Source organism: Dendropsophus ebraccatus, chromosome 4 (genome assembly GCF_027789765.1).
Source record: "Dendropsophus ebraccatus isolate aDenEbr1 chromosome 4, aDenEbr1.pat, whole genome shotgun sequence".
NCBI classification, from domain to species: domain Eukaryota; kingdom Metazoa; phylum Chordata; class Amphibia; order Anura; family Hylidae; genus Dendropsophus; species Dendropsophus ebraccatus.
In genome coordinates, this window is record NC_091457.1 from 76,910,069 (window position 1) to 76,928,877 (window position 18,809).

The window sequence follows — 18,809 nt, forward strand, 5'->3', positions numbered from 1 at the left end:
ACAGGTGAGATTGTACAGATCAGGAATACTGCTGAGTGCATGAGCAGGTAGCATTGGATATGATTAAACAAGACAGAATTCCACACTTGGGGGTGTTGAGCTGGATGTGCTGAGCAGGGAATACACGGCAGTGAAAGAGTTAGTGTAGGTGAGGGCTCCCTCTATGGGTGAACAGCAGCAAGTGCAAGTAGTGCGATAGTGTAGGGAATCCAGAGCAAGGAGCGAGCAGGCTACTCAGCGCAGATCAGCTCTCTGACCATCACTGCAAGCCAAGAGGCAAAGGCAAAGCAGGTGAGACCAAGAAGGCACCCAGACTGGGGGCTATGCTGCTGCCAGACCTAGGACATGCAGGGCTGCACAACAAATATTCTCTGGTTCTTTTTTTTTGCAGAATATATAAGGAGGAGATTTGAGGTTTCTTAAAAACCACAAGAAAACCATCCTAAGAAGTCAGAGCATGAGAGAGTTGGGTTGTCTGCATTTGGATGTGGGAAGGAGATGGCTCAGGGTGGGGACTTTGCAGGATGTTCTGTGGGGTAACAAAGAGTGCAGAGGATGTGGTAAGGTGAGGGTGGGGTGGTGGATGGAGGAAAAACACTACAGATGCCATAGCTGGGGGGATTCTAGATAGCAAGTTTAAAACAAGTAGTGGGGTTGTATTCAAGGATTAGGGGCGCTCAATAGATAAGAGGTTCAAAGTATTATGACACTGCATTCTGAGTATAGGGGGTACAGCATGAACTGCAAGATATACCAATAGTAGAGTACGGTATAAGAATAACAAGGGAGGTTGAGAGTCAGGGTAGTTGCTGTTATGCTGCAGAAGATGAAGGAAATAATAGCAAGGAGGGGATAGAGCATGAGATGAGAAATATAAAAAGTAAGAAGTGGGGTGCTGCAAGGTATAAGAAGTACATATGGCATAAGAAAAAGGTATTCTGGTTGATATGCTGAAGATGCGATAATGGGGTTCAGGTATGATGGGGTAAGGTATGAGAGTTGGGAGTAAAAAGACGCCAAGACAAAGAGAGAATATTAAAAAATGGGAACATAGAAAGATGGAGATCAGAGTAACAAGAGGGTTTATGCAGGATATGATCTCCTCTCAAAATGAGATACTATATGAAAAAGAGAGAGGGATTATTGGGGTATAGTCTCATATGAGGAATGATTGGGGTACAGTGTGAGCCAAGAGATGAGGTTAAGAGGTAGGATACAGTATCAGAGGGGAAAGTTATTTGTAAGAAGTTGTGTGCAGCCTGACATGTGGGGTACATCACAAGAGAGATGATGAAACTGGGGTACAGGTACACCAAGAGGGCAGAGAAAATTGTGTAGAGCATGAGGAAGATAAAATGAGAGACCTTAGGTTTAGCATGAAGTCATGGGGAGATGAAAGAAGATGGATGAATACCTAATAGAAATAAAAATGAGGAAATGGGGTGCAGCGTGGCACCCCAGATGGCAAGTATAGACATAAGTAGGACTTATGACGATGGACAAAATGGCACAAAATGCTTGAAATATTAAGAGCAAGGTGCAGCATGAGATGAAGGAGATAAGTGGGGACAGCAGGATACCATGGAGATAAGAATAAAGACTGGGGTACATTACATGAGGCAACGAACTGGGGTACATAGTAATATAGTGAGAATTGGGGTACAGAATACATCAAAAGTGATGAGTGGGGTACACAATAAGCTTAGAGGGAATAATCATGCATCACAGAATTCATAGGAATAGGGGTTACAGCTAAAATGATGGGATACATTGAGGTAAATAGTAATATTACACTGCTGGAGTATCCAGCATTAGGCTATGTTCACACATAGTATTTTCCGTCTTTTGGTCAGTCTTTTTTTCAACCAAAACCACATGGATTGAAAACACAGTAACTGGGCAACTGTGTTCCCCCAATGTAAAATTAATGTAAAGATTATGATCATGAATAACAGTTGATATTTGTCCCTATCTTTACATTGTGGGAACATAGTCTAAAGCAGAGACTATATAAAAAAGGAGTGACATGTAAGTGATTTAAAGGGGTGTAAATTTAATGTGGGTGCATTGTAATTCTAAGACTACAAGTAATCCTGTATAATAGATAACTTGACTGTTTGGATCTGTCAGTGACTCACTGTTACTTTGTTCTAACACTGGTTATGACTCAGAGAACAGGATACATTCAGATAGTGTTGCATTGTGTTCTTTCACATTTCTACTTGTCTCCCCTGTGCTCTGTCACATCTCTACATGTCTCCCATGGGTTATGTCACATCTCTATGTCTCCACTGTGTTCCATCACAGCTCTTCATGTCTCCATTATATTCTAGGTGTCTATGTGCTGAGTCTACCTGCATGTGTCCCCCATGTGATAAATGTCCCTATATGTATGTTTCTTCATGTCTCTCCTGTGTTGTATGTTCCTCCATGTGTCTCTCCTGTGTTGTATGTTCCTCCATGTGTCTCTCCTGTGTTGTATGTTTCTTCATGTGTCTCTCCTGTGTTGTATGTTTCTTCATGTGTCTCTCCTGTGTTGTATGCTTCTTCATGTCTCTCCTGTGTTGTATGTTCCTCCATGTGTCTCTCCTCTATTGTATGTTCCTCCATGTGTCTCTCCTGTGTTGTATGTTCCTCCATGTGTCTCTCCTGTGTTGTATGTTTCTTCATGTCTCTCCTGTGTTGTATGTTCCTCCATGTGTCTCTCCTGTGTTGTATGTTTCTTCATATGTCTCTCCTGTGTTGTATGTTTCTTCATGTGTCTCTCCTCTGTTGTATGTTTCTTCATGTGTCTCTCCTCTGTTGTATGTTTCTTCATGTGTCTCCCCTGTGTTGTATGTTTCTTCATGTGTCTCTCCTCTGTTGTATGTTTCTTCATGTGTCTCTCCTCTGTTGTATGTTTCTTCATGTGTCTCCCCTGTGTTGTATGTTTCTTCATGTGTCTCTCCTGTGTTGTATGTTTCTTCATGTGTCTCTCCTCTGTTGTATGTTTCTTCATGTGTCTCTCCTCTGTTGTATGTTTCTTCATGTGTCTCCCCTGTGTTGTATGTTTCTTCATGTGTCTCTCCCGTGTTGTATGTTTCTTCATGTGTCTCTCCTGTGTTGTATGTTTCTTCATGTGTCTCTCCTGTGTTGTATGTTCCTCCATGTGTCTCTCCTGTGTTGTATGTTTCTTCATGTCTCTCCTGTGTTGTATGTTTCTTCATGTGTCTCTCCTGTGTTGTATGTTTCTTCATGTGTCTCTCCTGTGTTGTATGTTTCTTCATGTGTCTCTCCTGTGTTGTATGTTTCTTCATGTGTCTCTCCTGTGTTGTATGTTCCTCCATGTGCTTCTCCTGTAATGTATGTTTCTTCATGTGTCTCTCCTGTGTTGTATGTTTCTTCATGTGTCTCTCCTGTGTTGTATGTTCCTCCATGTGTCTCTCCTGTGGTGTATGTTTCTTAATGTGTCTCTCCTGTGTTGTATGTTTCTTCATGTGTCTCTCCTGTGTTGTATGTTCCTCCATGTGTCTCCTGTGTTGTATGTTCCTCCATGTGTCTCTCCTGTGTTGTATGTTTCTTCATGTGTCTCCTGTGTTGTATGTTTCTTCATGTCTCTCCTGTGTTGTATGTTCCTCCATGTGTCTCTCCTGTGATGTATGTTTCTTCATGTGTCTCTCCTGTGTTGTGTGTTTCTTCATGTGTCTCCTGTGTTGTATGTTTCTTCATGTGTCTCTCCTGTGTTGTATGTTTCTTCATGAGTCTCTCCTGTGTTGTGTTTCTTCATGTGTCTTTCCTGTGTTGTATGTTTCTCCATGTGTCTCTCCTGTGTTGTATGTTTCTTCATGTGTCTCTCCTGTGTTGTATGTTTCTTCATGTGTCTCTCCTGTGTTGTATGTTTCTTCATGTGTCTCTCCTGTGTTGTATGTTTCTTCATGTGTCTCTCCTGTGTTGTATGTTTCTTCATGTGTCTCTCCTGTGTTGTATGTTTCTTCATGTGTCTCTCCTGTGTTGTATGTTTCTTCATGTGTCTCTCCTGTGTTGTATGTTTCTTCATGTTTCTCTCCTGTGTTGTATGTTTCTTCATGTGTCTCTCCTGTGTTGTATGTTCCTCCATGTGTCTCTCCTGTGGTGTATGTTTCTTAATGTGTCTCTCCTGTGTTGTATGTTTCTTCATGTGTCTCTCCTGTGTTGTATGTTCCTCCATGTGTCTCCTGTGTTGTATGTTCCTCCATGTGTCTCTCCTGTGTTGTATGTTTCTTCATGTGTCTCCTGTGTTGTATGTTTCTTCATGTCTCTCCTGTGTTGTATGTTCCTCCATGTGTCTCTCCTGTGATGTATGTTTCTTCATGTGTCTCTCCTGTGTTGTGTGTTTCTTCATGTGTCTCCTGTGTTGTATGTTTCTTCATGTGTCTCTCCTGTGTTGTATGTTTCTTCATGAGTCTCTCCTGTGTTGTGTTTCTTCATGTGTCTTTCCTGTGTTGTATGTTTCTCCATGTGTCTCTCCTGTGTTGTATGTTTCTTCATGTGTCTCTCCTGTGTTGTATGTTTCTTCATGTGTCTCTCCTGTGTTGTATGTTCCTCCAGGTGGCTCTCCTGTGTTGTATGTTCCTCCATGTGTCTCTTCTGTGTTGTATGTTTCTTCATGTGTCTCTCCTGTGTTGTATGTTCCTCCATGCGTCTCTCCTGTGTTGTATGTTTCTTCATGTGTCTCTCCTGTGTTGTATGTTTCTTCATGTTTCTCTCCTGTGTTGTATGTTTCTTCATGTGTCTCAGGAGCTTCACATTCCTTCATCTATCCCTCCCGTTGTATATTCTTTCATTGTCCTTCCATGTGTTGAATGTTTTCACGTATGTGTCCAATATTTTGTTCAGTATGTTTCTGTTTATCTCTATCACATGTTATGTTTTTACAGTGTTATGTTTTGTAGCTTTCTACGTGTCCTTTGTATGTGTTGCATACAGTATTTTCACATCTGTATTTCAACATGTGTATCCAATCCCATAGGTTGTATAGTTCTACAGGTGTTTCCCCATTTGTGACCTGACACCCCTCATGCCTGTTTTTCCAGACAATGCTACCTGTTTGGTGCATATATATCATCTGCTGTCATGATGATTTATTTGTAACTACAGTCAGTCTTCATGTCAGAATTCTTCTATGCTGGGAAAATTGCGTCTTTATATAAAATGGGAATAAAAATGATGTTCAATGTATTATGGAGCAAAGCAATACAAGAGATGGGGTCTCAGGGTCTAACCTCGCTCCACCTAAATATTCATTAAATATGCATATAGATGTCCAAATATAATCTATCTGTCTATCTATCTATAGTATCTATCTATAGTATCTATCTATCTATCTATCTATCTATCTATCTATCTATCTATCTATCTACCTACCTATCTATCTACAGTATCTATCTGTGCCTAGATATCTGATTTGTGCCACACATAAAATGACTATAGTTAGACAAGTCAGGGTCTCAGTGTACAGACTACCACTTCTGCTTTTTTACGTATTCTTTATTTATTTCCTGTAGTTTGTATAACACCAACATATTCCCCAGTGCTCTTCAGTAGTGGGCCCCCAGTGACCAAAATGACCCTATCTTAATGACTGATTTAAAGTTACAGATAATCCACAAATGTAAATGTGGAAATACCCCTCTAAGATGACTTTGTACTTTGTTATTTCCCTGCATTATTTTCCCTAATACTTTGCTCTTTTTTAGCTATCTTTATATGTTTCTCCTGCCATGTCCTTTGCATATTAAGAGACTTGTGATGTACATCATCCAACTCCTCTGCTGTTCACACATCCTCACACCTCATGCCGCTTGTTACGTAAAAATCAGATCTCACTTTTCTTTTTATATCTCTCTGTAGAAGTCCAGATATTTATAGACATTACATATATTTAGATATGTACACGTATTCCATAGTGAGAATCTTTGTGGGATTCTCCCTGACATCACTGCAGGATTGCTTATTCACAGCAGATGCCTGGAGGGGATTCCTCAGCATGGGGGTAGGGGGTTGGTTTCCAAGGCATTACCACAGGTAGCTTCTATATTCCCATAGAGACTATAATGCATATAAAAGTGGTGTTACACATACAGATTCACTCAGGCAATCCAAAGGCATTTAATATAACAGATAATCTAGTTGTCTATGAGCCCTCTACCTGTCAGTACAATTTAATGGTAAAAAAAAAAAATCACCACTCCGGTCTATGGCTATACCTGGTATTCTAACTCATCCAATCTAAGCAAATTGCAATGAGATGTTATAACAGTTACATTGGCATTGTGTTAGGGATCGGTACATACTAAAATGGTATTGCCCCGTAATAAGGTAATGTGTATGAATCTATAACCTCACCATAGACACAGAAATAATTATTCTGCATAATTTCCATGCAGAAAATTGGTTTCAACCATAGAGCTGTTCCTGCATAACAAATGATTAATATAAACACTGTACTGCAGTGTCACAACCGGTCATGGTTTTGGGTTATTCCATATAAAGAAGACCTATGGTGATACCTGATGTACTGACTATAAATATATCACCTGGGAAATAGTAAGGAAATCCTTAAAACATGACCGGTAGGAGGTATTTGAGGACCGGAGCTAAGGGACACTGCTATAAGATACTGATTGATGGTACCAGTCAAACTGGTTCCACTTATCTGTATTATGGTGTCCTTTTTGACTAATATTAAGATAAGGAATTATACACAATCCTATTAGATGTCTGTGTAGTACATATTTCTGTTATAGTGCCCATCATCTACTATTGTCCCCATCTGTACCTCTGTGTGCTTCAGGGTTTATGTTTACATCAAATATGGCCTTCTCCATCAAATGCCACATTACAAAGGTGTTCTACCCAAGAAGCAACATTGAAAGTACCACAGAACTGACCTCATCACCAACCAAAGCAGTACAACTATAATACTAGAGCACCCACATCTCCTTGTCTTGGAGATGTGCAAAAAAGCCTAAACCTAATAATTCATACAGAATTGGTTGTATTGAAACAAAAAAGTTACTTGAGATTGTTAGGGTGCAGAAGGAGCCATATAAAGCATAATAAGATAGCAGTGGGTGATATATATGGCATATAGCTGCAGTTTTTAGAATTCCTGTGACATTGAACCTAATAAGCTCTGCAAGCCATTGATTGAAATAGGATGATGCAAACTGTGAATGACACAAATTTAGTATGTTCCAGCCTGGATGGCAAGGCTGTGTTTTGTCTTTCATTATAGGAAGCTTGTGCTGATGTGCATCAACTTTAATATGTAATCTAAGCCTGCTGCTTCATGACAGCTGTATATATATTTTTTGCCTTGCAGGATCTTGCAAATTCACAAGTCTTCTCCTTGGTACATTGGTCTTCTATGTTGCACAACTAAGAGTTATCTAAGTGCGTGGTCAATTCCATCTTATAATATTCAAGGACTTCTCCAACATCTTGGGCATCGAGCGGAATCACACCTTGTGAAGGAACCACGTGTCTGCTCGTCATAACTTTGTACATGTGCATACAGTTATATCATCTCCAATCTCAAGCACCATACCTGGATTGAACCTGGAACATCAAGCAAGTGAACAATGATGGAAGAGCAAAGTGGTGTGTGATGTCTTAGTGAACATAGTCTTGTGTGATTACATTTCCAGAGGTCACCAATTTGTTAATGTTGACCTCAGGGGCCATGATAAATCTCTGGTGACATCATTTTAGCAGATAGGTATATTACATATTAATATTTTCTGAAGGCATTGGACTTTGACCTCCAATTAGCCACTGGCCACTATACCCCTTTGCCCTAATTTATAATAGAGCACCAATATAAATACAAAACATGGATCATTTATTGTAAAGGTATACAGAGAACTTCCATGGTCCAGATATTCCATAGAACAGGCATTGCATGGAGAAGGCACCATCATCCTGACAGACCCCTGGAGAGATTATTATTATCATCATCCTATACTGGTTAATCTCTCATTACAACTTGTCCAGTAATCACTGTATTTTGGCAAGATGATGGTCAATGAGGTTTCAGACTTGGCATCTCCGTCTTCCCTAGGCGTTGTCACAGCCACCTGTGTGTCTAAGGTGGAACTCCGGGTATGCTGCAAGAACCTACTGGACCGAGACACACTCAACAAGTCTGACCCTTGTGTCCTGCTACTTATGCAGTCTCAGGGCCAATGGATGGAGGTAAGACCAATATGTTATCATGCTATCAATATTTGTATAGGGTCTTTATCATTAAGTATATTCTCAAAGGAGCTTCAAGATGATGATTGTTAATGACTTAAGACTCCTTACACTATCACAGCTCAGGGATGGTGTGACCATGTAGTCCTATTCTTTGCTTTTGAAGAGTTGACCATGTAGTCCTGTTCTTTGTTTTTGAAGGCTTTGGACATGTAGTCCTGTTCTTTGCTTTTGAAGGGTTGACCATGTAGTCCTGTTCTTTGTTTTTGAAGGTTTGACCACGGAGTCCTGTTCTTTGTTTTTGAAGGGTAAAGAGTCTGCCTCTCCATTTTAATGGTTTTGGTATTAATTGTATTTTTTTTTGCAAAAAAAGTCAACCATTGCTAAAGGTGATAATAAGATCTCTGTCATGCGAATAGGAACTTTGGTAGGAATTTAACAATTTAATCAATTTGATCCTTTCGTGCACCATCTTTCTAGAACAATCTGTCATCATTATGTCCAGGTTTATTATTACACATCACCTAGCTACAATTTTGTCCATTTGTAAGAACCATTTAGACTATTTTTATTATGGTGTACAAAATCAAAGGGGTTATACAGCGATACAATGATTAAACAAAAAAATAGGTGTGAACACTATAATGTTCAGCTACCATTCATGTTCTGTGATTTCTTTCCTCCCAATCCCCCATTTTCACACCCAAAGCAAGCAATTTGGCAGGTTCACAAATCTTCCCATTTTCAACTTTTTATGGGTCCTCTTTCACCCTCCCTGTGCCTTCTGTGTTCTCTTCAGCCCACCCTGCTTCTGGTTTGCCAGCCCATGATACACACTTAGTTTGTGAAAAGCCCTTAATACCCACCATTTCCCAGCTCACTGGCCCTCAGACATGCCCCTATAATAACTCGACACATTGCATCACAGAAGGGGCAAGTCTAAACTTTGTGTCAAGACCAGGCCATTCCCCCTCTGCTGATCTGTGTCAATAATGTCACAGAAGCTCAGATCCTGGCAGTCAAACCTATACAGGCTGTGATCACTGCATCTTTACGTATATTTCAGTCAGTATTGTGGTCCTCATATTGCAACCAAAACCAGGAGTGGATTGAATACACAGAAAGGCTCTGTTCACACAATGGTGAAATTGAGTGGATGGCCGCCATTTAATGGCAAATATTTGCTGTTATTTTAAAACAACGGCTGTTGTATTGAAATAATGGCCGTTATTTACTGTTATATGGTGGCCATCCACTCACCATTGTGTGAACAGAGCCTTTCTGTGTTTTCAATCCACTTCTGGTTTTGGTTGCAATATGAGGACCACAATACTGACTGAAATATACGTAGTGTGAACCCAGCCTCAGGGTAGAACAAAGGGATAATTCTCCTGTTGACCATCGGGCTGAGTGAAGCGATTGCACAGTCCTGATGGTAGATATGACAAGTGGAGGCATCCCTGGGGCCTCCAGTGTCATGGCTATGGAAGCTGATCAGGCTCAGCGCTAAGGCTGAGTCTGATCAGTTATGCCTATGACAGGCACAATACAATGCAGTCCAGATTAGCACTGCAATGTACGGTATTATGCTTGCCATCAGGCAATCAGACAATGTAATCCCCAAGGTGGTACAATAAAAAAAAATAAAAAATAAAAAAAATAAAAAGATACTAAAAATATATAAATAAATAAATAAGTAAAGTGAAATACACACATAAACCCCATATCTCCCAATGCTAATAATGAATGTAGAAAAAAGTACACATATTTGGTATCAACACCTGCTTAAAGACACTCCGTCAGTAGGTTTATGTTGTCCTATCTAAGGGTAGCATAAACTAGTGATAGAGAAACTGAACATAATGATGTATCACTTATATTGTTCTATACAGCTAATCCAGAGAACAGGTACTGAAGAGAAAATGAAGCCGCGGCAACGCACCAGTCTGCAGAAAAACTTTTCTTCTTTATTGTAGGTACCTATTAGTACAAGAAGACATCACAGAGGGGGGGGGGGATGGTGGAAGGACGGTCACACAGGCATGTGTAAGGTAGCGACGATCGTTTCGTGTGAGCTAGTCACACTTCATCTGGCTAACACAGCCAGCTCTGCACTGACCCTCCATACTAGTAGGCGTGTTGGTCAGGTGGCTGGCTGGTCACATGGTACAAAAACACACAGGTGAATTAAAACCTTGTTAAAAACAAAAACAATTCATACCAATTATATACCACAAGGTGCCCTAGATAATTTGTCCTATACGCAAAAAAACGCAACTTAGCATACAGAAAGGGAATCCACACAAGGGATCCCCCCAAATTTTTTTGCTAGACAATAAATAATGTATCACAATAAATCTTTATTATTACACAGTTAAAACAAAAATTACATTAAAAATAGGAGACAAAGAAACAGTATCATACACCAAAAATTGGGGAGAGGGGACATACATCAAATTTACATATCCTTATATAATAGTATATTGCACATATTCATGATAAACATATAAATATATATGTATGTACGTGTACAAGCAAATACCAGTAAGTGACTTAATAAAACCAAGTGTATTATAAGTGTATAAAATTCTATATTATAAGGCAATACAAAAGATGTGGATATGGTCCAAAGTATACTTTTAGATGTGCTAAAAATAATATAGTAACAGACCCAATAAAAGGGTTCAACCTAAATTAAATTAGTGTGCAGAAAATCATATATCTACCCCTGGTAAATGCATATACACATGATGCCCCCTCTACCTACTCACCCTACGCACGTTTCGCGTTCGCTTTATCAAGGAATGTATAGGGGGCGTATGGTTTCGAGAACATTGCAACTCTATACGCATCGGCCGTGGAGCCCCTAGGCTGATAAGCCACATAAGAGAGATACATAATAGCAATCCAAATGTGTTAAAATTTGCTGGATTGCAAATAGTTAATCCTTTGAAAGATGGGGGCGACCGGCATACATTATTATTACAACGAGAGTCTGCTTTAATTTCTTATTTCTCTGCCACAGGTCCTCTTGGTCTCAATGACCGCAATGAATTTCACGCTTTTCTCTAAATTTTGCATGAATTGTTTTTGTTTTTAACAAGGTTTTAATTCACCTGTGTGTTTTTGTACCATGTGACCAGCCAGCCACCTGACCAACACGCCTACTAGTATGGAGGGTCAGTGCAGAGCTGGCTGTGTTAGCCAGATGAAGTGTGACTAGCTCACACGAAACGATCATCGCTACCTTACACATGCCTGTGTGACCGTCCTCCCACCATCCCCCCCCTCTGTGATGTCTTCTTGTACTATTAGGTACCTACAATAAAGAAGAAAAGTTTTTCTGCAGACTGGTGAGTTGCCGCGGCTTCATTTTCTCTTCAGTACCTGTTCAGATCGTTTTGCTTTGCTTAGCCGCCACATGTGCACCACCCACTGCTGATTGCTCACACAGTTGACTATCTCTGGACTTTTTACTGGTGCAAAGCAAAGTAAGTGCCGACTGCCTGTTTTTCTTTTTTGTTCGTTTAGCTAATCCAGAGATATCCTCCTGAATAACCTGGACAATAAGTAGTCCTCTCCATTATGTGCATGAGCCCAGTAATCCTCATTATTCATGAGAAGCAGAAAACTCCGCCCACCATCTGCTGATTGGCAATTATCTATCCATGCTGGGTATAGGCAATCAACAGTCAATCAGCAGTTGGAGGGTGTGGGGGTGGGGTGAGGGGTGTGGCAAGAACCCTATTCTCCTGCATATTAGGAGAAGGGCTGAATGAAATTATGTAAGTAATACACCGATCTGTTTATATCACTAGTTTATGCTGCCCTCATTTAAGGCGGCATAAACCTAATGTCAGATTCCCTTTAACAATGTTAACTATAAAATTATCACATAAATAAACCCGCATGGAAACCACAAACAAGTCAAAGTTAGAAAAATGCAAATTTTGTCATTTTTCATTAAATGGAAGCACTTTTTAAGAAAATGATAAGGATATTAGCCAAAATTTGCCACGGCTCTTCTGTGTGAAGTCAACTCAGCGGGTCTCTCGTCAGGTGGCGTCAGGTTTTAAATTCGTATCTAGAAGCAGAATAATTGTCATTGACAATGAGACTGCTGCCAGACATGGTTTTGCAACAGGCCACCTGCTGTAACCTGACAGGTGACTTACAGTTTTAACTTCTCCCAGGAGAGCTCTGGACATTAGTGGATCACTGATATACATTGTACACCAGTTATCCACCACCATGTACAGCTCTCCTGGGAGAAGTTAATCCAGTTACTTGTCAGGTGATCATAGGGACACCCTTGATGCTTCACAGGGGTGGAGTTGCAGGTTTCTAATGGTGATTAGCAGAAATGCTCAAAACAGCTACTTTACCTATAGAAAACAATATGACAATAAAAATCAATTTTTTGCCACAAAAGAACTTGTGTTTTTCGCTTTAAAAAAGGCCCAATAGTCCCACTAGTGTAGCTGCCATAGTTTAGCTGTTTTAGTGCAGTTCGTTCACGGTTTGGTTTTGAAAAACTCGCATTTCATGCCAAAATTCAACAAACCTGCAGAACCATACTTTTGAAAAGTCTGTTTATTTTCAAGCTGCTACTATAAGTCTGTTAATTTTTTAGCGTAACTGTCCGTGATATGCGATGTGCATGCCGGCTGTATACCGCAGACTGCACTCTTTACCTCTTATGGAATTCTTGGCATCGTACTAGGGGATATAGCAAAGAGGTAACTACACTGCTGGAATCAGAACATTTAAGGTTCCAAATTATATAAAAAAATAGTTTTGACTGACCATAGGTCCTCTCTATGTACCCCTGATATTGTATAGTCCTATTTATAGTACATAAACAAGAAGACAGACGTATTATATCAGATGCAGGAAATTGTGTTGTTTGCACTACTCCTACACAACCCCCGTTAATAACTGTGTATTGTCATTATGCATTACATTATGCCATGTAAACATGAATAATTATATTAATATTCCCCCTCTCTGCCTCATGGCAGTGGTCTACAGTCTACATTGCACGGGTCCATGAAATGTAATTTCGTGTTACATTTAATGCTGTTATTTATGGGTCCTGTTGAAATTAAATAAAAATAAATGAAACAAAGGAGGTAATTAGCGCTTGGACAGCACGCGGCTGCCTCCCTAATGCTCACGACCTGCTGACATACAGAGAGGCTGTTGTTCTCCAGATGCTAATGAAGTATTCTGCTGCCTAGCGTTCACAGCAATAAAACATGCATCCTGTTAGGACTGATCACTGCCGCCTCTTGTAATGTAACACAACAAATAATGGGATTATAAACACTCTCATCTTCTAGAGTTATAATGCAGATATATATATGCAATTACTGCTATTACAGAATCCCTTCTAATTAAAATATGGACATGTATATAAAACAAACAGGGATGGATAAGAGATGGATTGAATTTTCTGTTATTGACCTTTTACAAGTTGTTCCTCTCTGCACTGACTAAGGGGTTTAATTGGTGGGCATCAATCAGGGCCAGATTATAAGTAGGGCATAAGGAGTTTGTACCCTGTGGCTACTACTGACTGCTACTCACCTTGGAAATCCAATTGTGCATTATATGGATAAAGTAACTTTCCTTTGATATGCCTTCCCTTTCAGGAAAATGGGGTCCTCGGATGGCTGATAGATCAACTGTGTAGCTAATTATGCACCTAGGGGGAGGGGACTTATATGTTTCCCCATCGTTACCAAAACATATATAGCAAGACATCAGGGTTAGAGGTTTAAATGGCTTGTCTATTGTGGTAGAGACAGTAGGCTGGAAGACATGACAAGGGTCCAAAAAAGCTGTGCAGTTGTCAACCTAGGGGAGCAGTCTGGCTGCTTCCCTGAGCAAAGTGGTGTTATGGGGAGCACCGGGTGGCCACTTAAGGGCAGTGGCTTGCACTACTTGAGTTGGCCACCATTGCAACTATTATGCCTAATAATATGCCTCTCCTGCATGGACAAAACTCTTTAAACCTGGTGAGACCGTAGGTAGATCCTCTTGGAGGTTGTGAAATATTTCAGTCAAAGGACAGACAAGTTGATCATTTCAGCAGAGACCTTCTTGCTCTGAGACACTTGTTTTCACATTAAGATATGTGTAACCTTCTGCCCTAACTGGTTCACCGAGTGCCAAGTTGGGGTAGTATGAGCCCTAGAACTTTGTCCCTAGGAGTAGCAGTCTTTCCAAGATTTTCCAGAAGAGCCGTGTGTTACGCAGTAGGATACTCCAGCTCTGTTCCAGCTATTTGTGCTACTGGGGTGAGTACCCATCTTGTGGAGGCTACTGCCCTGTACCATTTAAATAGCCAAAGAAAGGGACAGCGCTCATCTATATGTATATATAAAAATAAACAGAACTCACCCGGTGTATGTGGGTATGGGAATAAACCCCTTTCCCCACTACACCAAATTCCAAGTAGACAGTGTACACAGGGCACCAAACTCTGTTCCTACGGAACATCCACAAGGAGGGCATTCAGCAAAGCCCGAGTGGGGAGGAAATTCCACACCGGTAGGACATATGGAGAAACAAGCCAAGAAAAAGATGCATCGCTCAGAGATGGTTAACTCACTTTACCATGGGGGAGAGGCCAATCGTCCGAGCCAAACCCTCTCCAGGACGCTTATCAGTATTTTTGGTCAGATGGATTTCATGAGTACCGAGTTCCAAAACTTCTATTTATTATAAGATGTAGGCACAAAGGTATCTGCAACGCGTTTCGGTGGGCTCAGTGCCACCTTTATCAAGCCAAAAGAACATAGTGAACATACAATATTTATACCATACATACACTTAAATTTCCAGTTAGTGTCTATGTGTGTCTCGCGCCAGACCGGAAGTGACGTGACGCAAGCCTCTGCGGCCGGTGAAGCCGGAAGTGGCTTGCGTTCCACTTTGGCGTTCCACCATCGCCGGAAGTGTCTCTGGACACGGCGGACACAATGTAAACTTAATACACTGAAAATGGGGCAAGGTGAACAATATTATAATTGATTTTTTCACGTAATGAATAAAAAATGGTCCATATTACAAGATAGGTTTACAGAGAAAAAATACCTCCATACACTTATCAAAGGGGCCCAAAATAGAGCCCTCACCTACAGCCAAGAAACTTGCTTTCTACCATTGAGTATAGAAAAAGAAGATGACGGTGGACGGCGACGGTGGAACGCAAAAGTGGAACGCAAGCCACTTCCGGCTTCACTGGCCGGAGAGGCTTGCGTCACGTCAATTCCGGTCTGGCGCGAGACACACATGGACACTAACTGGAAGTGTAAGTGTATGTATTGTATAAATATTGTATGTTCACTATGTTCTTTTGGCTTGATAAAGGTGGCACTGAGCCCACCGAAACGCATTGCCGATACCTTTGTGCCTACATCTTATAATAAATAGAAGTTTTGGAACTCGGTACTCATGAAATCCATCTGACCAAAAATACTTATAAGCGTCCTGGAGGAGGTTTGGCTCGGACAATTGGCCTCTCCCCCATGGTAAAGTGAGTTAACCCACAACGTTATATTGATTCTTTGATACTGTTTACTGTTGAGTACCAACTCTGAGCGCTGCATCTTTTTCTTGGCTTGTTTCTCCACCTGTACCATTTAGAGGAATCCCCAGCGTGGACAATGTTATCCCCAGAGGACAACTTTCCCTTTTTAAGCTTCTAGCACTGCAGGCTAGCTTTGGGTACTTTCATAGAAAAAGTCTGTGCTTGCTGGTGTGTCCCACTCTCTTTCTTAACTCTACTAACTAGAGAGGGACTAAACTAGAGACCTCCAACCAGGAACTAACCTCCCTTTTATAGGGGCATCCTAAACATCCTTGTGATTGGCGGGGTTGTGTTGTGTGTAGAGAGAAGAACTAGGATAGTTGAGAAAAGTGAGGCAAAACACCTGCACCTGCATTGTGACAAGAACAGTACATGTGATATGAAACAGTTAACCCACTGCTTCCTTCAGCTGTTCTTTCGACATAAAGGTACATAATAGTACATAATAAAGACAGTGACACCTAGTGGGGAAAACATATAATACAATCTCCTTCACCCCCTTTTGTGCGATACCTGTATACTTTACTCAGGTGTAATAAGATTTTGTGTAGCCTACCATAATCTCTGATCCTAACAAAATCTGCAGCTTGTTTGCTGCTCACACAACCTTGTTCATCCCCAGTACTTACTACTCACTCTGGAACTCACTACCCTAACACATTAAACTGTACTCTATCTTTGAAGCCTTCAAATTCAAGTTGAAAACTCATGTTACATGTTTTCTATTGTTCTACAGTTACTGTGATGAGGTGACATATCAATTCTTTTGGCAGATGGGAGATTGCGTGTGAGAAATCCCATTGAATCAATGGGACAGGCATTGCAGATTCCACTTGAAATTCCTTGCCATAGTGTGTACTGTGTAAGAACTAGTGTGGGACTCCCTGGTCCTTAGGAACTGCATGGTTGGCCAACAAGGGGATAAGGACTTTGCTCAAGAGTCATGGAAACTGTGTGGATGGAGAAAAGAAACAATACACTCCTTTTGATCTTATAATAATAATAATTTTATTTATATAGCGACAACAGATTCCGCAGCACTTTACAATTCTTGGTGACAAAATTTAAAGCGACTCTGTACCCACAATCTGCCCCCCCAAACCCACTTGTATCGACGGATAACTGCTTTTAATCCAGGATCTGTCCTGGGGTCTGTTCAGCAGGTGATGCAGTTATTGTCCTAGAAAACAACTTTTAAACTTGTTGCCCCATGTCAGATTGACATATCCTAGAGTGTCTGTCCCTCTTCGTCCCTCCTTCCCCCCTCTTTACCATTAGGAAGGCCACTGGCTGGATTTTTCCTATTTATCACTTGTCAGAACACTGATCATGTGCTGGATCATTAAGGTCCATGTGTGTTTTGACAAGTGGTGATCAGGAGAAATCCTGCCTTGGGCGTTCCTGATGAGGAGGGTGGGGAGGAGGGACGGAGAGATGGGGCAAGCTTAGGGCACACACACTCTACGCCATGCCAATTTGTCACAGTGCTACAAGTTTAAGAGTAGGTTCACACTATGTATCTGTGCGGCTGTATTGCGGGCGGTAAATCATCGGCCGGATTTTTCCGGTTCATGCGTACACTGGAAAGTATACGATATACGGCTGCACAGTGCACACTATGTATGAACCTACGGCCCTATCGTAAACGGACCCGTAAAATTGATAGGCGGTCCGTACAGAGTACTTAAAAAATAGCCGGCAATAATGCCGAATGCCGATGCCTCTAATAGTTAATATATTAAATTAATAAAACACATTTTCTTTGTAATAAAGTCCCTTTCGTTGTTCAATAATTTATTTCTAACGAATCCATCATTGTGCAATTAAATATACTGTTAAAATAAATATATATATAAATAAATGTATATTTATATATATATTTATTTTTTGACAATATATTTAATTGCACAATGATGGATTCGTTTAAATTAAATAATTGAACAAAGAAACTGATTTTATTACAACGAAAATGTGTTTTATTAATTAAATATAAATTAGTACAGGAAGCTCCATTAAGCCGTTAATTCATATTGCTGGCAATAGAGCATTCTGTACTAATCATCACTTTACTTTAATTAAAACATCAAATGTTTCTTCTAATTATGTTATCACAATAGCATTATTAGAAGAAACATTTAGAATTATATGTGCGCTCAGCTGATTGGCTGATCGGCTGAGCGCACATATAAAGAGCCGGTCCGCAGTACAGTGACTTCATTGTGCTGCGGACCAGCGAAGAGACAACATCGGGGTGAGTATACAGATCTCCCCACCCCCTCCCCAGCACTGCACCCATCCCAGCAAGGAAGGGGGGTCACTTAACCCCTTCCTTGCTGGGATGGGTGCAGTCTGACATCAGTCTGGCCCCCAAGGGGTTAAGGGGGATGCAATACATCCTCCCTTAACCCCTTGGGGGCCAGACTGTAAGCAGCAATCTGTAAAGATGCTGCATACTGTAAGGAGCACAACACCGCTCACAATGATGGGTGTTGTGCTCCTGTTTGTGTGTTTTTTGTGTGTTTCTCCCTTTTTGTTTTTCGGATATCGGTATCCTGTGGATTACGTCGGATTCGGTGGACTACGTCGAGGACCAGTGGTTGTTTGGTGTTTTTTTTTTTATAAAATGGTCAATGAGGGGTGTGGGGGTGTTTTTATTTGAATAAAATTTTTTTTTCACTTGTGTCTTGTCTTTATTTCTTTACTATATAGACTTACTAGTGGAAGCCGTCTAATAGACGGAATCCATTACTAAGTCCGGACCTAGTGTTAGCCGGTATAAAATGGCTAACACTAACCCCCTATTATTACCCCAGTACCCAATGCCACCAGGGGTACTGGGAAGAGCCGGGTGCCAGTGGTCCCGGAGCATTTTGGCGAATTGGCGCTCCTGGACTGGGCGGCAGCAGGCTGGTAAGATTTAGGCTGGGGAGGGCCTAAAACAATGGCTCTTCCCACCCTGGTGTTACCAGGCTGCTGTCATTTGGATTTTAACCCGGCT

The 18,809-nt window shown here is 40.9% G+C and overlaps 1 protein-coding gene across 2 annotated transcripts in view; it reads left to right on the forward strand.

Moving 5' to 3' along the window:
• Window positions 1–209: 209 nt before the first annotated feature.
• The window catches only part of CPNE7 (copine 7), a 105,911-nt gene continuing 87,311 nt past the window's right edge, over window positions 210–18,809 (forward strand). The window contains exons 1-3 of one of the 2 annotated variants that reach the window (XM_069966061.1): window positions 210–291; window positions 7,343–7,620; window positions 8,081–8,214. In XM_069966061.1, coding sequence (XP_069822162.1) covers window positions 7,602–7,620; window positions 8,081–8,214 — 153 coding nt within the window. In that variant the 5' untranslated portion in view covers window positions 210–291; window positions 7,343–7,601. Of the gene's footprint in view, window positions 292–7,342; window positions 7,621–8,034; window positions 8,215–18,809 lie in introns of those variants that run through there. The other variant, XM_069966060.1, reaches the window with a different exon arrangement.